General features: G+C 41.1%; 1 protein-coding gene across 1 annotated transcript; it reads left to right on the forward strand.

The window, feature by feature from the left end:
- The first annotated feature begins 570 nt into the window (after positions 1 to 570).
- PITPNA (phosphatidylinositol transfer protein alpha) lies at positions 571 to 26,194 on the forward strand. The gene is made up of 12 exons (XM_062592568.1): positions 571 to 672; positions 5,459 to 5,489; positions 11,134 to 11,279; positions 11,879 to 11,970; positions 15,691 to 15,698; positions 16,602 to 16,676; positions 17,075 to 17,158; positions 18,498 to 18,575; positions 19,568 to 19,678; positions 21,181 to 21,303; positions 22,028 to 22,097; positions 23,388 to 26,194. Exons 1-11 carry the CDS (start codon positions 653 to 655, stop codon positions 22,073 to 22,075), a joined length of 816 nt encoding a protein of 271 aa, XP_062448552.1. The 5' UTR covers positions 571 to 652; the 3' UTR covers positions 22,076 to 22,097; positions 23,388 to 26,194.
- The last annotated feature ends 128 nt before the right edge of the window (positions 26,195 to 26,322 follow it).

The following is a 26,322-nucleotide window of genomic DNA, read 5'->3' on the forward strand; positions in this document are numbered from 1 at the left end:
ATTAAGCAGTGCTGAAACTGAATGAGTGCAAATGCAATAAATCACTGCACGCTCGTAGAACAGAGCGTTCTCAGAAAATATCCTGTCCTCAGAGGCCAGTCGACTGGAGACGTTTCTATTACTGTCTGCAGGCTCCATTTGTCCAGCAGCTCCTTGCGTTCACATCCACCGTCATTTGGCATTCCCCCCTCTCTTTCCCCACCAAAAGCCGGTAAAGGAGAGGGACTCGGAGAAGCTGGTGACCGAACAGCGGGAGCTGCACGTCCGCCGGGCTGCTCGAGGGGCGAGCGGCGGGCGCCGATGAGCGGCGCCCCGCGGCCGTGTCGCCCTCAGGGCGGGCTGAGGGGGCGCGCGGCGCTGTGAGGGGCGACGAGAGCGCGCGCCCGCGCGGAGGGCGGGAAAGTCTCGCGCCCCCGCCCGCTAACGGCCGCCTGCGGGGCGCGCGCGCTGCCGCTGAGGTAAGGACGCTGCGTGGCGCCCTGACGCAGCGGTTGCCGCAGAAACGCCCCGCCCCGCCCCCGCCGCCCCCTGCCCCCCCCCCCCCTCCCCGTGCCGGCGCGGTGCGGGTCCAGCGGAGCGGCCCGGAGGCGCCTGTCACCTTCAGCGGGGCCGGCCCGGGCGGGAGGCGCGCGGCGGCCGCGGCGGCGCCGCCATGGTGCTCATCAAGGAATAGTGAGTGCGGCGAGACCTTCCCTCCCCTTCCGCAGCGCTGCCCGCCGTGCCCCGGCCTCCCCCTTCCCCCTTCCCCCCCCCCCCCCCCCCCGTCCTCCTCCCCGGCCTGGCGCGGGGGCGGCCCGGCCCGGCCCGGCCCGCGGTGGGGGGCAGCGGGAGGTGGCAGTGAAGGTCACGGCGGCGGCGGGGCGCCCCGCGGCGCTCTGCGCCCGGCGAGCCCCGGCGCCCGGCGGAGCCCCTTGCCGAGGCGCCCCCCCACCCCGGCCTTGTGTGGCCGCCGGCGGCTCCGCGCCGGCGGGTGCGGGTGCTCCCGGGGGTGGCCGGTGCCGCCGAGGGCCTTGCCTGGCGACGGCGGGGGAGCCGCCGGCTTTTACTGTGACTGTTTTTTGGTTTTGGCTTGTTCCCCCCCCCCCCCTTTAAACTGGTTTCCGCGGGGTCGGGAGGCAGCGACGTTGGGGATCTTGCCTCCCCTCGTTGTAACGAGGCCTAATGAGGAGCCTGCTCTTTACCCCCCCAACCCCCTCCCCCGCTATGTAATTTCTACCTACAAAATCAAAGAGGAATAAATATGACAGAAGTAAAATAGCTCCACAATTTTTTCTTGTGCGGAAGCTTCAGCTTTTAGTTCTGTCTCCGAGTCTCCTGTGGTTGTTGTGTCCCATGATGGGGAAGGAGAGGAGGAAAACAGGGGCTGGATAAAGTGTCCCAAGCGTGTGTGTAACTATTAGTCACATTGCTTTATGTGGTCTTTCACTCAGTTCTGTCATTCACTGAAGTGTCGTATGTTCTTTTGGACTAGTGCACTTTGGCTAGATGTTTTTGAGCTGCGCATACTTACTGCTCATGTTTCCTTCTTGAATTCAAAGATTCAGTTTACATTTTATTTTAAGTGTATTCTGTCCTTTTAAACTTCTTTTGATTGATGGAAGAGGTTTTCTTTTTCTTTTTTCTTTTTTCTCTTTCTCTCTTTTCCTAGTGGAAGATAACTGTGATCTCAGTGATAAAGCAGGTTTTCAGATCTTTTCTTCAAGTGTATTTACTTATGTTATGGTGTCGTCCTGTTGGCTATTACTTTGCCAGATCGTGGAGCATGGGATGGATCTACATCAGAACTCTGCTGAGAGTTGCACTGGTCCTTGCAGTTAGTTACCTTTCATCATAGATAACCTTTTTTTTTTTTTTTTTTTTTTTCCTTCTCATCCTTAAACCATTGTTATTTTTATCCAGTGGTGGGGGTGTACAATTTAACAGCAGCAGAGCCGGTCTTTGTAACACAGAGACACCCTTACCTTCTGGACCACTAAGCTGTGTAACAGACGAAAACACAAGATGAATGCTTGGTTTTAGATGTATGAAAAGCTAGAAAACTTGTTCTTATATAACCTCTATTTTGTTGATATTTTTATGATTATCGTTGGTAGATATACTTTTTCTCTTATGGTAGCTGTTTTATTTCTATTCAAGTTTACCTATCTGTTTAATGATTTTAGTTACAGTTTCAGTCTTGCCTAGTACTGCAGTACAGCTCACTTGCCAGTGAGCTCTACTACCTACAGTGCATCTCGTAAAGGTGGGAGTATCGTTTACTTTGCATACTTTCTGAAATCTGAAAATTCAGAGTTCCTTCTTATGAGGATGATTTCCAAAAGTCCCTTTACTTGGGATTCTTATTATGGCAGTTTATCTAATTGATCTTTCACACTGCCCACTCCAGAAATAAAGAATAAACATGAAGACTAATGGGCAAAAGACAGTAATTATTACATTTGTTTCTTTTTATTGACTTCTATTTTCAGAAGTCCCAATAAACCTCTTGTGCCTTTTCATTAGTTCTCTTGTCCTTTTTTTTTTCTTCCCTTCTTTGTGTCTGTTAAAGGATATGTGGCTCTAAGGGCAGTCAAAGTTGCAAAAATCAGTCAGAGAATTTACTTTTTAGTTTCTTGGGATTTCCAGCTAACTCTAGCTGTTGCATATTTGGAATTGTGTCATTGTATTGGTTCTTGTGTAAACCTTCCTCAATGTTGCATGTAAAAGTTGCCAGTTTTACATGCTACTTGAGACTGTTTTTGACTAAATCTTGTATTCCAGGAAGCAGCTGGTAAGGCATTTAGAAACTACTTTCTTTGGTATGGCTTGGCTAGTAAGATATTCACTAGTACTGTTTGATTGGTTCTGGGTGCCTCAACGGTACATGCAGGGTACCTTGCTGCCTACCTAGTGTAAGTGGTAAAAATATAAATAAGCTGCATGTCATGTGAGGAGATTATTCTTCTATCTCTGTAACTGTTTGCTACATTCTCCCTAGTAAACCAAACAGGTATTATCTGTTCCGTAGGTATTTTAGGAGACATTACAGAAACAGAGCAATACAACGAAAGCCCTGTGTCAGATCTTTCAATGAAAGACAATCTGTGTGATCCATCTTTTCTCTGAAGCTTCCCCTGCTGATGGTTATGCAGCAATAGCTTTTGTTTAATGCTTTAATTTGATGCCCTGTAAGTCTATCGGAATTATCTTTCATTTCTACCTATCTTTGCTATAGATAAGCAGAGGTTTGTCCTTTCTTTCCTTTTTTTTTTTTTATTTTTTTTTAATTACAGGTTTATTTGTTTGCTCGTTGAGATCTTGCATTGTCTCCCTATTTTGATTTAAACTCCATTAGGAGATTGGGAGTCCTTGAGGGGAATCTGAGTATAGAGACTCATTTCCCTTTCTCATGAAGTGACATGATGCTGACTTTCTCTGTAGCTCTGCCTCTCTTTGAGGCATTTTAATCTAGGAGGCATCTTAAGTGCTTTTCAGTATTTTGGTGCCTTTGATATGGCAGGCAACCACATCATATGATTTCTTATCATCTAATCAAGTTCTGTCCAAAGCTGGAAGTCTTTGTTCCCTAGTCCTGAGAGGCTTTTCCTCTCTACCCTCTTGAGTTCACAGAATCATAGAATCAGTAAGGTTGGAAAGGACCTCTGGAGATCATCTAGTCCAACCCCCCTGCTCAAGCAGGGTTGCCTAGAGCACGTTTCTTGTGTTGTTTTGTTTTTAAGAGTTGTTTTTTCTCTTCCTTCGTATCACTTGACTACCTATAAATACTAGTCAACCCCTAAATTCTTTTTTTGCTAGGCTAAATGAATTGTAAACTATTTCATTTTTTTCTGTTTCTGTAAAAATCCAACTGTGTGATAATATTTAGATCTATTGCCTTCTAGCTTCTTAATCAGAATTTCATTCGCTTAAATCAAACTTTGTATGCCAAGTTTTCCAAAGAAAGTACTTGAATTCAATTCTAAAGCCACTGTTTCGTCCTTGATACTTACTCTGTCTTTCATTTTCACTTGTTGTTCTAGCCATCTTTGGTTCTTACTGCAGTTTTATCCTGGACCAGTTAACTAACCTGATGTCATGTTTGATGGCATAGTCTGTCTGTGGTAAACGGTTTTCCCATTTTTGTTTTCCTTTCTGTAACGAATACCACACTGAATTGGACCAAAGGTCCTTTTCCACCTTGCCTCCTAGCAGAATTTTTAGGAAACAATATATAGATAGTATAGAATGATCTTCAGTGTATCTTTCCAGTAAATGGCATATGGACATGAATTGATCTAATTCTTTTTTAGAATTGCTTAAGCTTCTTGTGTTGGCCAGAAATTCCATAACTTAATTATGCATAATGTAAAGAAGTACTCTTGACTTAGTTTCTATGTGCTGCCTAATGATATTTTTATGCCCCAACAATTGTTCTGTTATAAGAAATAATCATTGTTCTTTTCCCCATTCACTCTTTCACATCATTCTTGACTCTGTAAAGTGCTACAATATCTTAACTCTTTAGCTGTCTTTTATTACAAGCTGAAGAGCCCAGTCTAACTGTTTTCTTCTCATATATAAGCATTTTTGATGTGGTTCTTCATGTCAGTCTCAGTAATTACTACTGCTGAATTATGAAAGGTCGTTTCTCTTCTCAAAAAGCATAAGCATAGTGAGCTTTTGGGGGCTTGCATCCACAGTAGCTATATCCATTTCATATCTGTATCTTGCTTTGGTTTCCTGATTTAACATTGTTGATGAAAGTAGAGGTAGAATACATACTTAGTTTGGGGAACATAGATAATGTTTTTAATGGCCTTAACAAGCCTGTGTCTTTAGCACTTCCTAAATTTTTGAAAGGACAGGAATAGAACTAAATCTCGGTATGAATTCTGGCCGTTTTTTACTCTGTAGTCCAGTCAGTTGAATGTAGAAGGCAGTAAGGAAACCACAATGTGAAACCAGTGACTCATGTATAGAAATGACAACTCATTCCTTGTCAGCCAGCTGTATGTAGCTCTTCTGTTTAGAGTTGCTTCTGGCTGGATGGGACATAAATACATATTGCTATGGTCTGAGGTTATCACAGATCACTACAGAATTGCTAAAGTACATAGCAGTACTCTACAACAACTTGCCAAGAAATAAGATGAGATTATTGAGGAGGATATATTGAGCAAGAACAATATATCTTGATACTATATGTGTTCATAGCCTGGGAAGATTTTATTATCCTATCTCTGTGATAATATTATAGTTTTAGTTTAAGATTGCAATTAAGCTATATCACACAGATTCTCTTTGAGACTATTATACAAATAGTTTTGGGAATAAAGAGCAAATGCTAGGGATGCTTGCGCTAGATGGAAAGGAGCTTGAGGGGAAGGGAAGGCTGTGTACCTGTTGTTATGAGGAATGTGTCATCTAAGTTTTATAACTGCAGATTAACTTTTTGTTCTGTTTTTGCATTCTCTTTCAGTCGTGTTATCCTGCCTGTGTCTGTGGAGGAGGTAAGCCCTTTTCCTGTTGCTTCCTTCCTTTTGGACTGTAAGTAACTTTACAATCAAAGCAATTTGTTTAAACAAAAACTGGAAAAATGCAAGAGAAGGATATAGCTGTGTTCAGGAACCCTGTGCGCTCTCACTCGGTCACTGTCAGTTTGGCTATATAATTTAATTTCTGTAAGCCTCAGGATACTTGATACCCTCCTGTAAAGTGCTTTTGGATGTGTTTATAACAAATCTCGACTTGTCAGGCTGTTCTGAACTGTGATTTTCTTTTGATTAATACTATTGTCCTTTTTTATTCTTTTTCTTTGAACATGAAGAGAAAGCTTTAGTGCAAATTCAAGTTGCCCTTAATCTGTGTTTTCTTAGAATTCTTTTGTTACTGTTTATCTAACAGTTTAAAACAATTTCTTCTGATTTGTGAGGCTGGTATAGCAAAGCAAAGATAATACAGGTACTTTCTAGAACTTTTTAAGACCTCTCTTCTCTAGGTCTTACAAAAAGAAAACTTTATTACTGTTTAGGTGAAGGAGTTTGTAATGGAGATAGTGATTCTGATTACTCAACCAGCGGTGGAGTAGCTGTGCAGAGTCAGTAGCTGATTTCTTACTGTCTTCCCTGGGGGTTGCATCTTACCTTTCTTGCCTCCCTTTTTTGTAATGGCTTACCCTTCTGCACCAAACACCCCCTACAGAGAATCTGACCATGTAAATATTTTTCTAATTGCCTATGTTCATGCTAGGAAGGTAGGTGAGAAATTGGAATGACCGAGTCTATTGCACTGGTTTGGTAGCTTGGCTCTTCTGGATGTATTTTTGGTTGTGGGTGATTGACTGTAAGTCTTCAGTTTGAGAGCTTTGATCAAGGGCTTGTTCTAACTCTTAGCGGGAGCTGGGAGGACAGGACTCTTGTTCATTTTTCTTTTCCGTGAATATAGCAGCTACTGTGGTATAGACAGTGGTGGGATGGATCATGGCAACACTGTGTTTTAAGTATATCATTTTGATAACTTTGTACTCTTTTGAGAGAAGACACTTTGGAACCGATGTAGTACATACCTGCAGCCATGAGGCTGGCTAGTAAAAGAAAAGCAATCCCTAAGCATTGAGTTCCTTTTTCCTGTGGATCAGCCAGTTGTGACATGCATCAGATGATGATGGCAGGCTTAGGCCTCTGTTCAGATGCCGATTTTAGGCCTCTGTACTATGTTGGTGCAGGAATGAGTGCTGTTAGTAGTGCCAAAAGTCTGTTGCTGCTCCTTACTTGTAGCTTATATGCTTTCTGTGCAAAACTGTTTCAGGCAGTTTTAACTGAAGTCTGACTAAAGTATTAAGAGCAGATGTGCTTAGATCTTTTATTCTGCCTGAGTGCTATCTGTGTGAGGAAGTTCTTGACAAAGAAAGAACTAACAGTATAAGCCTTAGCAAGCAAGTAAAAGATGTCAACTTGGAAGTGGCAGGGGAAGTTATTGCAAAAGCTATGACTACATGTTAGGATGCTCCAGAGCTCAGTAAAAGGAAGACCTTAGCCTGAATAGTGGAAGCCCTACCTCATAATGAGATACCTCTAGGTATCAAGCTGTGATAAGGGAAAGTCAAAGCATCAATATACAGATTGTTTCTTTGAGGCGGTTAGACTGGATGGAACCCAGCACAGGGGTTTTCTCAGTTCTCTGATACTAGGATTAACCTTCATCCAGTTAAAGCGAGTCCCTTGCTACACTCTTTTCCCTCCCTGACTGGCTGTTCAGTGCTGGGCATGTTTTGAGCCTTGTGTGTAGGCTGCATAAAAATTGAAATTTTGGGCAATACATAAATCTGTCACTCTCTAGCAACTTCCTTGTTGGAGGATGCCCTGCAGTCATCTGTTTAAGAAGGTATATTTGTTTACTGTGGATCCACGGAGTTCCAAAGAGTTGAGTAGCCTACTGAAAAGTCTATAAAGTGAAGAGCAAATAAACATAACTGGAAGAGAAGGAAAGAAGATACTAGAGAAAACACCTTAAGAATGCACTCTAGATGTGGGAAGACCACCAACCTGACCAATCTTAATTCCTCCCCAAACCTGCATATCATCACAGCGTCTCTTGAATGATGTGCTTTTCAAGGGTAGTTGGTTCTCATATGATATGTGAGCTAGGTTTCAGGATACAGCTTCTTAAGCAGGAGGGGTTCTTGTTTTCACTTAGCTTTGCATACATACTTATATGATTTGGTAGTTTTAAAGATTTGCTAAAGAGGAGGGGTTATTGTGGCTCAGTATTGAGTGGAATGATAACTGCTGCCTTGGGTTTATGCATTGATTCATCTTCCTTCCTGTGTGGAAGAGTGCTGACCCATCTGTGCATCACTTCACCACTAGTCTGTGCTTGTCTGTGCTGCAAAAAGGCTGTTAAAACTTGGTTGCTTTTAGTGATGACTTCATACACAAAAAAATAGGGCTGTGGAGACTGGTAGTAGCTCTTGACCTTGTAGCTGCTTATTAATCATCTGTGACATAATGGAGGAAGGCTTCTAATTTAACTTTATGTGAGGAAATTTTGCTTGAAAGACCTGAGAGTTCACATCTTAAGCAGGTAATTTGTTGCCAAAAGTCTAGTGCGAATGTATAATGTACAGAGTGAAATTAAACTGTGTCTTTGAAGCATTGTAGTAGGGCTGAGGGAAGTCTTCTGTGTCATTGTATGATATGCCAGGGATTCTGTGTTCAGTCTCTTCACCCCTAACAAATGGAGCTTAATCAGTAGTAAGAAATTCAAGAGAAAACAAATGATCAGGAAGGTAGTTGGGAGATGTGACTTACTGCGTAAAGAGCTCAACGTTAAATAGCTTAGCCAACTTACTGCTGTGATGAGAACAAAACAGTGGAGGAGAAGACAGCGATGACTAAAACTTGAAGGCTGGGATGTAGGAGTCTGCTAAACTACAGCAGACTGCTGCCTACAAAGAAATTCTGCCAAAATGTGGTCCTGCTTAGGGCATACTGCAAGCTGCACTCCTGCGCTGTTTTGTACGTTCTTGCACTCCAAGGAATAACAAGAAAACCCAACTTGGTGTATCTTAGGTGCACTAACCTTTGCTCTTGTAGTCTCTGACTACATCACGTTACACAGAGTCACCTTTGAGAGCGTGGTCTTGAGCTGCTGTGTGGGTGTCTCACCAGCTGCCACTTCGAAATGCTGGTATGGATTAGAGCTGTGTGTACACGTTCTGTGCTGCCTCTTTGTTCCTCTCACATGGGAAGGAGCTTGCCAAACACAAAGGACTAGTATTTATTAATTGGTTCAAAGCTGCTTTCAGGAAAATAACTGCTCTTGAAGAAGATGGCTAGTTGCACTGAAATGAAGCCTTCTGAATGAAATTCGGTGTAATACAGGTAGGCTGTCTGCTGTATAAAAGGTGTTGTGACAGCTTGAGAGGGGTAGCTGCCTGGAGAAGAGAAAAAGTTTTCAGGAGCTCTCAGGCCTGCAAGGATATGTCTATCCGCTCTAGGCTTCATGGGGACCTAATCTGTTTTTCTGTTAACTTTCACTGGCAGGTACTGTGGGATCTGTTCATTGGGACAGTTTTATTTAGGCCTTTTCCTCTTTTATCAACATGATTAAAGGGTCAGAAATAACAGGGAAGATTAAATGGTGAAGATGCCAAACCAAAAGGCTTATCCTCTTAGTGTCTGAACTTTGACCCACGTATTTAAAAGGGAAAAGGAATGAATGAGAGGGGCTGTTAGTAAGAGGAATTAGTTTGTTCCTCTGGAGGCCTGTCCTGCAACTTGCTGCACAGCCATCAAAGCCATTCCCCTCTAATGCTCTAGTTGCCAAACTCATGATGTGTTCTCTTCTGTATGGGTACACGTGTGAGGCTTTTAGTCTATTAAGTCAACTTGCTTCAAAGATTTCACAACTCCGTGTTCTGCTCTTTTGGAGGGAGGTGAGTATTCTGTTTTGTATGGATCATCTGTAGGTAGTCATGAGGAAAGCAATGTAGTGTATGAAATGCCAGGAGACAGGGAGTTGTATTGCAGCCTAAAATCCAATATGAAACCCTATCTGCTGGTGACAGTGAGGGAACTGTCCAGCTACGTGAGTGGTGCTTGTGTAACCTGGGCCAGTACCTTCTGGAGTGATCCAGAAGAGCTGTTGCTCTTCACTAGGAGGTTGTCTGTAGGCTGTTTTTACTGGGTGGGTGCTTTACTGCAGGGGTGGTCTAACAGGTACTCACACTGACTTTATATGGTTCTGTGGTGAACCTGTGACTGTATGGAACACTTCTTTAAATCACTCTGGTATGCTCTTAGCCCTGCCTTAGAATGAGGCCAGGACATCTAGCCTTGCACCTTTGGCATACCATCTATGCTCTCAATGTCAGTAAATGTTTTCTTGGAAAATATGGCCATAGTTAGCACCAGACGGTATAAACACCATAGAACTTAGGCTCCATTTTTATTTTGGATGCTCTGACAACAAAATTTAACTACTCTAGAAACCTTCCTTCATTGCTGGAGACGTGCCAGCAGTCTTGTATTTCTGGGTTGCCAGCTATGAGCAGTGCTCTACTTTTTCAGCCTGAATTTCAGTGCAGGGAGTGCTGAGTGCTTCCTATTGCTGATTTGATGCACAGTCCAAGGCTAGTGAAAAGGAAGAAGGCCTAAGCAATATTCCATTGCTTTGTAGTTTGAGTTATGTTTTGAGGGTTTCTTTGGTTTTTATTTACATATATATTTAGCCATTGCACTTCTGATGCCTGACACTTTCCAGCTTACCTTGTCAGGCTTTCCAAACAGCCTTTCTGTGTATTGCCTTCAGCAGCAGTTTTTGTTTTTGTCACTCTATGTCAGTAAACTATTGTATTCTGCCATGCTTTGAACACTTCCTCTTGACCTAGTGCTTAAACTTCATTCTCAAACCTCTTCTGATTCTCTAGCTTTGCTTCAGAGGCCTGCATTAATTAATTAATTGAAAAGTCTAATAGTGCAAACACTGTCTTATATGCAAGGTTCTACTTTAGTTGTTTTGAACTGCATTGTGGAGATGCTCGCCTTTGACTGTAATGGGCCTCTAAGCTTTGCCCATCCAACAGATGTTGGTGGTTCAACAGACTTGAACTAGGTGGTGTAAGTATCCTTGATCTCCTACCTTCCTTCTTTGTTTCTTTCTGCGTGCTCCCCTCCCCCTAGTTTATCAAAAAAACCTTGTAAAACTCTATGGGATTCTTCTGCATAAAGTACTGTACACTTATTAATTTCAGACTGGCAGTGCATTTCACCTGAACAACTGGGCTGTCTTTGTGCCAGAAAGAATGAATAACAATAAATTTTGCTGCTGCAGAGCTGAAGTCTCCATTCTCTCTAAATGTCATCCTAACAATCCTTTCATCTTTTTTTTTCCACTTTCTCCTGAATTTGTCTTGGTTTGGAGCTTAAGATCTAAGGGTTAAAGAGCTATGCTGTTGGCTGTGCTTTCCTCCTACCACTCAAGCTTTCTATATCAAAATGAAATTAAATGAGCTGCTTATCTGGACACAGAAGTGGATATCATTTTCCCATCTTCTCCACAGATAATGAATTTATCCATGACTACTTTTGGTAAAATTATTATAACTTCTGCTAAATTACAGCTAACACAGTAACGTGTCTTTAATTTCTTTAGTATCAAGTAGGACAACTGTATTCTGTGGCAGAAGCTAGTAAAAATGAAACTGGTGGAGGTGAAGGAGTGGAGGTCCTGGTAAATGAACCCTATGAAAGAGATGGAGAGCGTGGGCAGTACACACACAAGATCTACCACTTACAGAGGTATGTGAAACATCCCATTTCCAGAGGCAGACAGGGTTAAAAGGCAAGCAGAGCCAGAGAAAGATGGAATGGGATTGCAGCAACTGTGCAAATCAAAGATTATGAAAGGTCTGAAAGGTGTGGAGGTAAGACAAGAACTGCAGCAGCTGGTACACAGTACAGCTTGAAGTGAGCATCACTGGAATGCCCATCTGCCTCCCTCAGTGTGGCTGTTGCCTCAAGAAAATCTGACTCTGAGCTCTTTTCAAAGCAAATATAATCCTGTTACCCAGTATTTTGATATTTTAATTTCACTATAAAGCAAAATGCCTCCTAGATTTCAACTTGTGTTCATTTTATATTTTTTTCTTTTGTTTTCTTTTCCCATTTATAATTATGTAAAGAAGGCTTAGATGAGCCTATCCACATTCAACAGTCGCTGGAAATGGTAGTTTTGGTGCGGGTGGGGGGATCCCACCAATACCACTGATAAATGTGTATCACTAAGGTCTACGTTTCAGGTGCTGTTTTGTCTTTCTCAGAGTGCCTAGGCCGTAGCCCTTGCTACATGCAGTTCTCGTTGATACTTACGCCTTTCTTCATGTTCCCAAATTCTGCAGCAAAGTGCCGACATTTGTGAGAATGCTGGCACCAGAAGGAGCTCTGAATATACATGAAAAAGCATGGAATGCCTATCCCTATTGCAGAACTGGTGAGTGTGTGGGGAAGGGCTGTGGATTGCTTGCTTTTTGGTCTCCCATTTGGGGAGTAGGAGGGGAGAGGGAAGGAGGCAAGCAAAAAGGGAGATGTTTCAGCTCTTACCTTAGATTTCTGTTCTCTAAACCCTTCCTGTGGCTCAGAAAAGGCAAAATCAAATGCTGTGGAATTAAAAGAAGTTTCCTTGTCCAATGCACTGCTGCTGAGTAACAGCTTATGTGCGGTCTATGGGGATTAGTAAAGAGGTTGTCAGTCCTACTGAAGAAAGATGTGTGCAATGGTAGTGAAATTAATACAAAGGATGTCCTTATGTACTCAATTGCAGCATAGTTTGCTGAAGAAATTTTGAAGAAACAAGAGGGAAGCAGGGAAGACATTGGTTGCCTCTTACTAAGTGCAGTTTGAAGGGAGTAGCAGTGTTGTGTGATTGATATTTACTCAGCTGTGGGATCCAAAGTTAGTGAAGCTTGAATAGATAATGCTGCTGTTGCTTCTGAAAACTCTCAGCCAGCAAGTGTGAAGTGAATCGATTTGTAAATTCTGGACTGAGGCTCTGCAGGCTGTGCAAAGTGATGAAATAATGTCAAACTCATTTTCTGCTGCTGTGCAGAATGTTTAATATCTATTTATTCACTGAGATACTGGCACAATATTTCACCACCACTGTTTTTCTGGTCTTTGTTGCCGTAGGAACTGCAGCTTTGACTTTGCCTCCAAACTTATGCAGTATTTTTGGCTGCCTTTTATGCTGTTTGTATCTTTGAAAGATATGTTTTTTGCTATTTGGCAGAAGTACAATTGCTATGGGAACTGTAAACTTAAAAATTCCAACTGTTCTTGAAACTCAATATAGAAAAACTAAATTTGCAACAGAATTTACTTAAGATAACTTTAAATGGAGTGTTTTAAAAAGAGGGAAAAGCTTTGCAGTGAGGGAGGATAATATTTCAGTGTGTGGAACTGCATGTGTTAATGATAGTGGCATGGATATTTCAAACATAGAGTTCAGATACTGCCATCATCAACTAAAGAGTAAGTTTTTAATGTGTCACTAATCACTCAAGATGCAGAAACTAAACTTATCCACAACCTAGCTTTCTCACTTTTATGTAATTTTCTTTCTGAATATCAATTGCATATCTATTTGGCTGTAATATCTAGTTTGTTTCTGTGCTAGGAACACTGAACTGGTGTAGACACAAACAGTTCTTTCTCTAATTCCTTAAATTGTGCACACAGATCTAAATTGACTCCATTAGATTTTGTTAGACAATGCCTAACAATATTTTCTTCCTCTTTTTCTTTTCTACCAATGTCTCAAACAAAGGCATGGAGTCTTCTCACTTTTAGCTGCTTACTCTTCAATTACACACTGCTAACATTCTACGTAGAAAAAACGCGATACTAGAATCAAGTATAAGGCTTTCTGGCACAATCAGTAAAACTTCAGATTTTAGTATGCTAGAAATGGCATAATGAAAAAAAATCCTAAACTGTAATAAACCTAATTAAGATGAGATAGAAACTGTATTGTTGTGGGAGTTGGAGCAGAAGGCAGTTTTTGTGCGGAGGCTGACAAATCTGTTTACAGAATCTGCCAACCTGACAAGAATCAAGAAATGCTCAGAAATGTTGCTGAAACCTTCACTTACTAGTACCGGGCAGGAGGGAAGAACTTATGTATGTGGTAGGCTGCCTTGCTGGATTATCATTTTACATTGCGATAAGTTCAGTTATTTAGGTCATAAGTGAAAAGACTTGGATGGCCTCATCTGAATCTGTGCAACACAAAATACCACAGTGGCTTGCAGCAGCTGGCATGGCTTTCAGCCCTCTTACTAGTGATGAAACTTAGGAGCAGGAGATGCAGTGAGAACTAAACCTGATTCGACTGTGCAAAAGTTAGTGGTACTCCTGCCAGTGTCTTCCTATATTTAGGCGATCTTAATGTGCTTTCTTGCATGACAGCTATTACATAGAGTCTTTTAAGTGTGGATAAACTAGTCTTTTAAGTTGTGCAGCACAACTTTAATATAGAAGAGAGAGTGATCATCCTTACGTTTCCATGTCTCCTCTGAAAAGCTAAATTATTACTTTAATAGACATATTATATACACTGTTATCAAAGAATTACTGCAGATAGAGGGAACTGAAATGCCTAGCTTGAAACTGCCTGCAATTATGCACACTTAAGTTATAGTATGTTGTTTTACGTCCGTTAAGAGGAAGCCTTGCTTTGTTCATTAAGAGAGTATGAATCGTAAATTAAGTTGTTGCTTGTGTGCATTTATAACTTCTACCGAAAAATGAAGTGAGGATTGTCTGATAGTTATAACCACGGGCTGGTGCCAAAGAGAACAGCATCCTTAGCTCTTTTCTTTCACAGTCCGACATGGATATAAATGTCATTTAAATGCTTTCAAAAAAAGCAGTTGTGTGTTCCACTCTTCTGGGTGTCAGCATGAGATGCCTGTGGCCAGATGTTCCTTGAACTGAGAAGTTAAAACTGTAGTTGAAATGTGTAGGAGTTGCTTCTTCAACATCCCAAGTTCAGGCCCCAATTTATAGCAAGCTGAGCATCTAACTTTTAATGGACGTTTCTAAAGAGATTAGTTTGTTCCCTTTACAACTGAAGAACCTTCTCCATAGCAGGGTGAATGAACCTGTGTTAAGGCAGCTGCTATTATGGTGCATAGTCATGGAAAAGCACTTTGTCATGGGAAGGCTCTAGTTTATAATTATTGCTGGCTTATCCGGTATTTCGTGTGGATTGGTAGGAAAGAAAGTCCTTCATGCAGAAAAGAATGAAATGTTCTTTGAGATGGAATTCAGCCTTTTAAAAATATAGCCTAGGTTCTGCTTGCTTCTGCTCTTCTCCCCCTTTCCCCACAAACCTATGTCAGTCTTACTTTTTACAGAAGGCTAATTATTAATTTTTAAACTGTTAGGGGTTTAGACTAGTCTAAGGCCCAGCAGCAAGCAATTAAAGCACTTGGTTTTGCATGGTAAGTGTTAAGGGATGGTTCTGTCCTCAGGCTGTTGGGCTGGAAATTCATAGATTTTAAAACAAAATTGCTTTTTTGTGAAGCCCTCCTGTTAAAATTTAAAGTTAAACTTTGGTTTGTTCTAGCTCTACAGACATCCTTATTCATAGACTAGAATTGCAAAGGCTCAGGTAGACTTGATGCTGACTGTTACAGGATCTTTAATTGCTGTTCTGTGTTGAATAATTGAGCCTTACTATCCAGGGAGTTTAGTTACCATGAGCAGTAGAGATGCAGGGGGTCTGGTTACTGCATGCAGGAGTGATGAGGTCTGCACTGGCTCGAAATCCAGCATGTTTGCTTCAGAACTATGGAGAGGTTTCTTATCTGCAAGCTGAGAATGGATTGGTAAAATGCTGCCAGCTGAACAAACTTATTCCATCTTCTCATCCAGCTGGCTGGAGTCCAGAGAGCAGAAGTGGCAGTACGTAATTAATTGCTGCTCCTCTGGGTTTCTCCAATTCTGAGAATTTCCAGAGGAGAATGGGGTGAAGTTAGCTATTTTTAACAGACTTCTAGGGTTTCTCTCTTCAGTAACATCAACAGCTCCCTGGGAAGCTGAAATTGTCCCTATTTTGCTGTTAGTGGGAGGAGGGTGATGGTTGCTCTGTCTTCCTTTTTCACTAAAGTACTGTATCTCTTTCTTTTCATGTGTCGATTTCTTGGACCAGTTATTACGGTAAGTATTATTTTTACTGATGATCTGTGGAAGTATATGTTTGCAATAAGCATTCTGGACTAGGGAGTTCTAGCACAAGCTAAGGCCGTTGTGGCTTTTGCCATTATAAGATCATGTAGATTAAACTCCAAGTCCCTTATCACCTGCAGCACCTCCGCAGACACCTTATAATGAACGACAGAGATCTTTTACTGAAGCAGTGCTCAGCTTTACCTATGTTGGAATGTACCATTGCCCAGCCAAACAGATTAAAAGAAAGTTCATATCATTATGTCCCTCTGAGTGATTTGCCTTCTGAATTTGATATTTTCTTTTTACATGCCGAGTGTTTCACTGACTTGTGCTTTTGTTTCTACTACCTTGAGGGAGGATAGGGTTACCTTTTGGAAGCTCCTCTTCTACCCACAGTAAAAACTGGAAATGTAAAATTTATTTGCTTACTTGGCAAAACTGTGCTTCTTGTCCCTTCCCTTCCCAGTGCAAAAGCTGTCAACACATCAAATTGATACTATTTTTCATTTGAAGAGTTGCATGCAAACATGTATGCAGTGCTAGATGAACATTCTCCGTGAAAAGCCGATTTCTGCCTATTTACCTTGTGTTACCCTTCTAAATTCTAAGTAGTGGGAGACTTTCTTCTTTAGGCTCTCCTACTCACACTTTTCACTAAAACAATGGAACTTAAGATTTTTCAGTGAACAGTTCATGGTTGATTTGATTTTGTGCACTTAGTGATCACATAATTTTTCTAAAAGCAACCCCGTGTTTACGGATAAATCCGAAGTTCCCTCAAAATCAAGTTATAATGGTCAGCTTCAAGCTGACTTTCCTACTGCTTATCTAGCTAGTAAGAAGACAAATTCTATTTCCAAAGAATAATAAGAAGCTTTATTTTGATGACAGAATGAGTATATGAAGGATGATTTCCTGATCAAAATTGAAACCTGGCATAAATCAGATCTTGGAACGCAAGAGAATGTAAGTACTTTTGTCACATATTTTATCCATTGCTTTAATGTTACAAAACTGCTTTCTTTGATAGTTTAGAGAACTGTTGTGCAAAACACTTTCTTTATTCTCAATGCTCCAGGATTCAAAATGCTTATTTTACCAGGCAGAGTCTCTGCCTGCCAAGAGGAAAATTCCTCCCATTGACTTTTTATATACGCTGAATATAATTGTCCCCAAAATGCTTGTACTGCTTGAGTACCTTTGTTTCTTTAGAAGAGCTCATGTTGTGCTTTAATATGGTGTGTCATCTCTGTACGTGGAAGTGGGGTAGGTGGGTGTCTGCATCTCCAGCTATCTTTTAGTATCTCAGAGTAGGAGTGTTCTATAGTTAAATCAATTACATTTGTCTTTTGTCTTCACTGCAGGTTCATAAACTGGAGCCAGATGTGTGGAAGAATGTAGAAGCTATTTATATAGACATTGCTGATCGGAGTCAAGTACTTCCCAAGGTACGGTAGGTGGTAAGAGCTTCCCTGGGGTGGGAAGCCTTGTGCTAAAAAAAAGAGTACTACACGAACTGCGTTCTTGGGGAGGGTCACAGATAGGAGGACAATAAGGAATGTCTTTCTCCCACTTCCCTTGCTCCTTAAAATAGTTGAAGCCAGAGGGAGGGAGAACTATTCTAAAAGCTATGTCAAAATTGTAAAATGTGTTCCTTAGCCTTAGAGTGCATGTAGATAGTGTGTATATGTAGCTTTATAGCACTGCAGCTGATGATAACACTTGAAATGGCACTGCCCTTTCCATATAGAATTTTAAACAGCATCTCTTTTGAAACTGGCCTGTGGCTACACACTTGTATCCTGTAGCTGTGTAGCTAATATTTTGTTCTAAGAAGCACTGAGGTACTGTAAGAAACTAAGGACTCTTTCTATACTGAAAAAGAAAAACCCTTCCTAAAAATGGCATGTTTGAGTTCCCTCGATTGGTATTTCTGATATAGTTTGAACTTGTCTAATTTATCTATTCTCAAACTCAGCCTTGGCATTAAAACAGCAGTAGCACTTTTTTTGGCTTTTCTTTCCAATAAAGATGAATTTGTAAAACATGAGTAGCATCTCATTTCTGATAGGTTAGGCAGGTAGTGAAACATATCTGCAAATACAGACTACTCTGAATTAAATGCTCGGAGAGAGCAAGCTGAATTCACCTGGAAATGCTGCTGATTGATCACTTCTGACTCTAATCTGATGTTGATCTGAATCTGTTTTCGTTTTATTTGAAGTGAGGGTAGGACTAGAATACACACCTTGGTCTTAAACTAACATGGAGAAAGAGGATGCTACGAATTGTTTGCCCTGCAGTAGGGGAGCATAACTAATGCCTCTTTTATTTTTGGTTGTATTGTGAATTTGACTATACTTGTCTCTCAGCATGCAATATGTGAGCATCATGCTGATACAGAGCTGTGAAAAATACCTGAAGCCACTGCTCCAGAGAGCATAGATATTTTCAGCAGCAGTGTTTAGCCACTGAAGAGTAGGTGGTTACAGGAAACCTATTCAGGGAGTTTACAGATCTTCTGATAGCGTTATCCCAAAGGCTCCTTACAGAAGTCGCATCCATTTGTTACCACTTTTCCACATAGATCTAGGACACAGCACAGGGGGACAAAAAATGTTCCTTTGAGCAACGCCTGAACTAATGTTGAAGTCTGAGTGAAAACAGTAGCTCTTTGGAAGGGAATTAGAGATTTCTACCTACCAGAAAAATACCCTCCTATGTGACAATGGGCAGCTGGGTAACACTAGGGTAACTTGTGTTTAATCTTATGTGTCCATCCAAAAGGATTACAAGGCAGAAGAAGATCCAGCAAAATTTAAATCTGTCAAGACTGGACGTGGACCTCTGGGTCCCAACTGGAAGGTATGTATTGCGTGATTTCAGGAACCGTATCAGTTTGTATGACTGAAGGATGGCTGATGGGGCTTGGGGCCCCAGACATACATGCACGTAGGACATTGCATTAATTTCTGTAGAAGGAAACTTGGAACTCAGCAGGTGGTCTGTTCTGATATTAAAGAAGCTGAAAGAGTTTGATACAAATAGAAGGAGTTCTAAGAAATTACCAGAATTGTCTAGTGTTCAACCCAAGAGCTCATCCAAGAGAATTCAAGGCTGAAATAGCCAAGTTATGAGCAGCAGTGTTCAACCTTTCACTTAAACCCTTGGTATCTGAAGATTTTAGAAGGGCAAATGTGGCATTTGTCTTTAAAAGGGACTCTAGGTGGGATCTATGGAGCTACAGGTAGTCAAATTAATTTCTAGCAGGCAAACCTACATGGAGCTGTAATAAGGGATGGAATTAATGAACATCTGGAATTAATGTGATCTGCTTGGGAAAAATGGATATGGCTTCTGTAAAAGGATGTAGGAAATTCTGCCTTTCAAACCTTGTGGAGTTTTTGAAAGACTTGATGATCATGTGGATGACTCAGCTGATAAAATCTACATGAATTTCCAAAATCTTTTGGTTAGGGCCTTTGTCAAAAGACTTCTAAGGAAGTTAAGTATCCATGGCAAAAAGGTGAAGATCCTGAAAGATACGCGTTTGGAATCCATTTCCAACAGAGGAAAAATGGAGAACAGAAGATAGGAAGAAATGGTCCATTCTGAGAATGAAGGGAAGGCCACTAGTGGAGGTGACCATGGACTGTTTGCATCATGCTTATAAATTTCCTGGAAAGGGGGATGAGCAAAAATGTTGACAAAACTTGCTGATGACAGATAATCAAGGTGTTCAGGATGAATGATGATTATGAGGAACGGTAGAAAGACCTCTGATACTGTCAGAATGAGCTACTTTCCTGGAAAAGTTTGACCTGAGTTCTGATATGAGTATCTTTATATCTTTGCAGAAGGAGCTGGGGAAGCAGACAGATTGTCCATACATGTGTGCTTACAAACTAGTAACAGTCAAGTTCAAATGGTGGGGTCTGCAAAACAAAGTTGAGAACTTTATACAGAAGGTAAGTGAGCTCCTTGGGCAAAGACGAGGAAATAAGGCGTGTTTCATTTTCCATCTGCTTTAGCACCACAGCTTGTTCTAATGTTGTGTCTTGCCTGGAGGTACTAACTTGAAAGCCAGTCATATAATTTTGGGCAGTATAGTCAAGGCCTCTGCCTTACATGCAGCAGTTGATTAAAGTTGCATTCAGTTTGCTGCTAATCTCAGAGTTTTGATGTTTCTGTGAGCTGACTATAGAATTTTTGCAGTTTTCAGTCAAATGCACTAAGGTAGAACATCTTTGTTTTAGTTTGCTTAATTGATCAGCCTGAGAATCATAGTCATTCAGTAGTCATTCTGGCAAGTCTTATAGCTGTAGTCATGTTTTCCTTTCCCAGTCAGCTGCTGGAAAAAACTGTATTTAAAAAAGGAGGAAAAAAAAGTTAAAGGAAAATTCATTAAATTAGAAGGTGAATAATTGGTATCCTGGAAAGAGCTTTTTTCCTGCAGATGAGTTCATAATTCATGAACTGTAGCAGGATACTAGGCTTGGGAATCAGAAGATGCAATATTCTAAGCAATGTCATGTTCATAATTTGCCAGTAACTTCAGATCCTAAAGACTGCTCAGCAGCTGATGCAGTGCTGCTTCTGCAAAAGCATGGATTTGGTGATACAATTCTCAAAGGAGAACTATAAGGAGGAAAGACCATGCTTTAAGATTTCAAGTATCTATAACAGAAGCCCTGAACAAAGCAGTGTCTTGAATCCCTTTCTATTTGTGTGTCTCTTCAGCTGCATATTTGCTTCAAAGTAATGAAGTGTTTTTTGATGAGACCAAGTTATCAGATGCAAAATCATAACTGGTAGAACTGAAGTGTCCTTCCCTAATATGAACTTGACAAGACCTATTACATACCTTTGTCTAATAATGATCTTGCCTAACTTATCTCTGATAAAATGGAAATAAATTACCTCTAACTTGGAATAGCTGATGCACATTGGTTACCTCTGCTAAAAGGTTTTCAGCTGTGAAAAACAAGTTTAGACTTATTTCAAGTGACTACAAAAGAGAAAAGCAAGGCAGGTGCATTTCAGTCCTTTATGTTTGCTGGCCTCCAGTGTTTAACAAGTCAAGGACTATTTTAAAAACACTTTTATTCTGATTCTCCTTTTCTGTACTCCTTCAGTCCAACTGTCATGCTATAAGTAAACCAAGCCTGGAACACTTTATTCAATCAGAACAATACTGTCAAGTCAAAGGAAATTTGTAAAGCATTCACTAATTCTTTCAATACACAGGCTGCTGTCTAGGCTTGAAAAAAAATGTTTTTCTTTGGAGATTCAAGGCTCTAGATGTTCTTTCAGAAGAATAAAAGTGAGCTAGTTTCAGTTTCCAGTTGTAGCAGATCTATAGAAAGGTAGTTCAGGAAGCTGGTTCTTCAGTGTACTGATCTCTTGTTATGATCTAGTTAGATTCATATTAGTAGCAAGTAAGTTTACAGTTTCCTCTTCCTTTTTTCAGCAAGAAAAGCGTCTCTTCACAAACTTCCATCGGCAGCTCTTTTGCTGGCTTGATAAGTGGGTTGATCTGACTATGGAGGACATTCGGAGGATGGAGGAGGAGACCAAGAGGCAGCTGGATGAGGTCAGTGAAAAAAAGCAGGGCAGGGGTGGGTTGTGTAAGAAAATGTTTCTATCCAGTATATTGAAGAAAAGAAAGACTGTTCCATTGTCATAGCATGTTGTGTATTGTCCTCCTGCTGTTTAGGTCGTGCTGCCTGTGGTTTGAATGATTGGCTCTGACTTAGTTGCTCTGGTATCTCCTTCTGATTATTATGGACCGAATTCTCCTTGCATTTGTTTTTGAGTCAGTAAATATACTGACCCATAGTTAGCGTAGGGTATGAATGTCAATGATTCATTTATCACTTGATATTTTCTTTTAACTTTTGCCAAAAGCTGGATGGTTGTTATTGTCCTAGTTAGTTTTCAAAAATCAATTTACTAGAACTATTTTTAGCTCCAAGTATTATAAGCATATAGCAAGGGTGTATGGCAGACTGCTTACTATGAGAAACTTGAATTTACTGTTAAGGAATTGGCTGTTCTGTGATTTGGGGGTGTTTTGCCACCACCCTTACCCAATACTTCAAGATATTTCATTACAGTTTCATATGTACTCTGCTCAAAAGACCTGCAGCTTAACCAAAAATGGTGTCTGGATATGCATATTCATAAAAACTGTTTTGCAGTGCTCTGATATAAACAAGACCTTACATGAGGAAGAGTTATTTAACATGTTCCATACTAGTAGAGTTTGAAATAACATCATGTGAGAATCAGTACTTGACATGTATTTCCTCTTTCAGATGAGAGAAAAAGATCCAGTGAAAGGAATGACAGCTGCAGATGACTAATGTGACTTCTTCCTTGTGCACTGTAGGTACTGAGATTTTGACAAAACTCTTTGTTCTGTTTAAGACATATGGGACAAAGGATCTTGTTCGTAGCTTCTGGCAGTCAAACTGTGGTATTAATTGATAATAAACCTGTTTCACCGGTAGGTCAATGAGTGAATTTACTGTCTTGTTTCAGAATTATTCTAAAGCAGCGTTTGAGTGAAAAGTTAAATGTGTTAGAACATTTTGTACACTTTACTGCTATTCTTATTTCACTATAATGTATGTGTCACTTTCCACGACTTGTGAAGAAACTTCTGTCCATACAGAAAGAATGAGCTGGAACTGCAAATACTATCATTTGGAATGTGTTTCTGGAATATTGTTGGTTAACAGTACTTATTAATTGACCAAAGCCTCAGTCAGTGCTTACACATCAGAGGGGAAGGAGGAGGAGCGGACAATTTTAAAGCTTTTAACTTCAGTGTATTTCATTATGAGTATGCTAGCTTGGGGGAGAAGGAACTGTCATATTGGGGAACATATGTGAATTTGCCCTTGCCGACTAACCCTCGAGGCTGTATTCTTGACAGCATGCTTGATGATGAAATAAGCAGTGCTGAGAATATTAAACCATGTTCTGTGAAGTCATATAGTCAGTTTTGGTTTGGTAGGAGGGGGAGAAGGTGGGCAGGATTTGGGGATGTGGATTTTCTTTCTTCTTTTTAAATGTGGTATAGTACTGGGGAAGTAGGGGACAAGAAAGAAAAGATCTCCCATTTACACAAAGACGAGAAGTCCAAGTTGGTACCTACAACACTTCTAGGGCATTAAAACACAGTCCTGGGTATCCTTGGAAAGAATAGGGTACGGCCTAGCCACAGCTTTATCAAGGACGGACTGACTGACTGACTGTGTGCTCTGTTGTTTACTGATTATTTGGTGGTAAGAGAGAAACTTGGGGGAGAGGGGGTCTTACCACCTTCTGAAATAAAATAGATACACTTTAATCTTTTAATGAAGCTTAAACCTATTTAGTTTCCTCTTCATTTACTGTAGTTCTTAGAGAAGTGAATTAGTGGTGGTCTCATAATTGTACTGCGGCCTCTGGAATTGTTAGGTTGTTTAAGTTGCAATTCATGTTTGTCAGTCTTAGGCTCTGTTGGAAAATTGCTCTGAATTAGGGCTGAAATGTGGTGATACAGTGGTGTATTGCCATTGCACTGGAGGCAGTGTGTCTAAACATTTGCTTTATGAGGATGCAATCTGACACTTCTGGCACACTTCCAAAGTGGTTCTGAAATGTTCTTCTATTGTCTCTCTATTTTAGTTTGCAAGACAGTCATCAGGAAGGCCTGGGGAATCCACACTCTTGAATGATGGACCATCTCTGGATCAAGCCTTTCTATATCCAATCGGCAGGCGATTTTAAATCTCCCTTAGCTAATTCTAGATGCCCTTTAATATTGTGAGCAAATAGACCGTCTGGTACTAAGCACTCCAATGTTAGCACGTATATGAAGGAGGTAGCTCCTTGGAGACGTGTGACTTAGAGATCGCTGTATTTACGTTTCCTCCCTCTTGTTTTTTTTTTTTTTCATTGTATTCAGACCAATTTCCATGTGGCCCTGTTTGATTTTCCAAGTGTCATTTTTAGCTAAAATAGTTTTGTGATGTGGTGACTTAGATTTTTTTTTTTTTTTTTTTTTTTTTAACTGGGATAAACTGCCACCTTTGTTCCTGCCCAGACCTTTACCATTCTTTGAAATCTATTTGGAGAGGGAAACTGTCGATATTTTAGAGTGCATAACTATTCCATAAAGTTCTGTGCTCTGACCTCGCTCCCAAGGTAACAAATCTAATGGCATATAATCTGAATACATAATCAGGAGTAGCCAGATATAGTTCTTGGTCTGCAGTGAATATATGCTTGTATGTGGCTTCTGCACAGCATTACTTTATTTTGTCTTAGCACATGTAACTTAAAGACTGAGCAGACGCAGTGTTCAGCATCCTCGTGCCAGGTCCTTCAGCACATAACTGTTGAGTTTCGGTTTAGTGATACACGCTCCCTTTGGCTTATGTAGCCATGCTGTCCTTTAGCTTCGTGTGTCAGTCTCACAAAATCATTGTGAAAACTTGCTTGATAAATGTTGCAACTTTCTGGTTCTTTCTTTAGTAAGACTTAGCATAACTTACAAAACTAAAATTATTTTAACTAATAATAATGTGATTCTCCCTGGACAAATTGGAATGTAGCAAAGCTAGTGTGAAAGTAAAGTCTTGGTATCTGATCACATTCAGGTGCCTGGGTCGGTGGTTCTGCTCAGCAATAATATTCTTCCCATTGCAAGACTGACTTGAAACATGTTGTTTCCTTCTATAGAACAATAACTTGCAAAGACCTGCAGTTGTTTTGTAGGATACTTGTCAGTTCTTACAAGTTGCAAAGGATACTGTTGAACAATGAAAATAGCTCTGGGTATTTAATAAACTGTAATACTTTCTGTAACTATCCTTATGTTGATATCAGCTTTAGACAATCAAATAAGCAGAACAGAATCAAAAAAAAACCAGTGCTTTATTAAATATGTATGAGAAAACCCTAATTTCTTTGCTTATGCATCAAGTCCAATGTTTGACTCTCCCTCCCGCACCCCACACAATAGGCATCGCTTTATTCTTCCACTTCTGTATCTGGTGGTACTAACGGGAAATACTGAATGCCAAACACGGACATGGGTGTATCCACACTTTCAAGGAGTCTTTTGGCGCTTATTAATACTTCTGCTTGCATGAAAGGGCTGAAGGAGTCAGGAAATCCTGAAATGATCCCATGCAATGCTGAACAAGTATGTGCTGGGGTATGAATTGTTTTCAGTGTGAGGGAAGATGATTCATGGTGTGGAGGGAGAGGATGGCTTTTGGTTACTGGGGAGGGGGCAGTTTATCCCTTTTTTTAGTTTGTTATTTTGCCTTACTCATGTCTAAGTGCAATAAGCTCTGAATTGTACCAGTAACTCTGGCCGGCTCTTCTCAGTGACCTCAGATGGTTTTGCGGGGTGGGGGGGATGAGGGACTTTTAGCAAACTCACCAGGCAGAAGTAAAGCAAACTTACTGTAAAAGAGGTGAAGATACTGAATCTTAATCTGCAAGGCTGTTTGGGACCAGGATGTTGTTTCATGCCATCTTCTTTAGGTGTTCAAAAAGTATTTTAGGAGTGTAGGCCCCACTTAATAGTTCTTTCAACTTAAAATATTTTTAACTGAGAATTTATGCACTGACTTCTGTTTGTGTTTATTGGTTATGTTTTGAGGGATTCTTACACTTGAGGACAATTTGAGAATACATAGCACATTTGTTCTTTAAATTTGTGTTATCCAAGAGGCTTTCTAGCTGATGACACTAATCGCTGTGGAAGCAGATTTTAACATTCCACCGTGCAATCCTTTGCTGATCCTCTGTTTTCAGAGTAAGAGCTTTTACATAAAGCTTTCCTGATTAGTGGAAAAAATGGGGAAAAAATGCAAGAACTCCATCCTGAACCTTTTTTTCCCCCCTCTTTTCTTTCTTTCCTCCTGTTTGAATCCGAAGTGAAAGCATCCCTCAGCCTTGGGATAGACGAATCCTGTAATGACCTTTCAGTCTTGTTGCTTGGTTCCTGCTAGTGAGCGGAGCGAAGATCATGCAGCCCCACGGTGCTGCAACTTTTTCACTGGCTTTGGCAAGAACCCCAAGCCCTGCTGGCTCCCGCAGGGGTTACTGCTGGGCTGTTGGTCTGTTCTAGGGCGATGGTTGTGCCGTGACCCTCCCTCCGATCAGCGCCGGGCGGCTCTGAGCGCCGCGGTACCACTGGGACACGATTACTGCGCCGCGGGGGCCCGCAGCCCACGTCGGGCCGGGTTGCGGTGGGGCCGCTTGCCCACCACCCGCTGCACGGCTCTGGGTTCGTCCCCGCTGGGCCTCCCCACCACCGTCTGATCGGTTCATCGTGCTCTTTCCTTTGGCAACACACACTTTGTAGAATGGGTTAGATTATCTCGTTGTTTCTTTAATGTGAGTTTGTGCCTTTTTTGTCTCCTAATCTTCCAATACAGGCATATTGGAAATAAAATCTAATAAAATACTAGACCGAGCTTTTTGCTTCTGCCTCCTTTGTTTCAGGTGCAGCAGTGTGGGGCCTGCGGTGCAGAAGAGGTGGTGGGGGGGACTCTGGGTTTTGCAAAGGTGTGGTGCAGAGGGGGGGAAAGGGTCCCGGGGGCTG

The sequence above is a fragment of the Rhea pennata genome, chromosome 20 (genome assembly GCF_028389875.1).
Source record: "Rhea pennata isolate bPtePen1 chromosome 20, bPtePen1.pri, whole genome shotgun sequence".
Classification (NCBI taxonomy): Eukaryota; Metazoa; Chordata; class Aves; order Rheiformes; family Rheidae; genus Rhea; species Rhea pennata.

What these genes read in the sequence shown, in the direction of transcription:
- PITPNA (XM_062592568.1), top strand. Translation starts at nt 653, where the DNA reads ATGGTGCTCATCAAGGAATA. An exon ending in TGCCTGTGTCTGTGGAGGAG is followed by an intron (nt 5,490 to 11,133) that starts GTAAGCCCTTTT and finishes TAATTTCTTTAG; the next exon opens with TATCAAGTAGGACAACTGTA. An exon ending in ATCTTGGAACGCAAGAGAAT is followed by an intron (nt 16,677 to 17,074) that starts GTAAGTACTTTT and finishes TCTTCACTGCAG; the next exon opens with GTTCATAAACTGGAGCCAGA.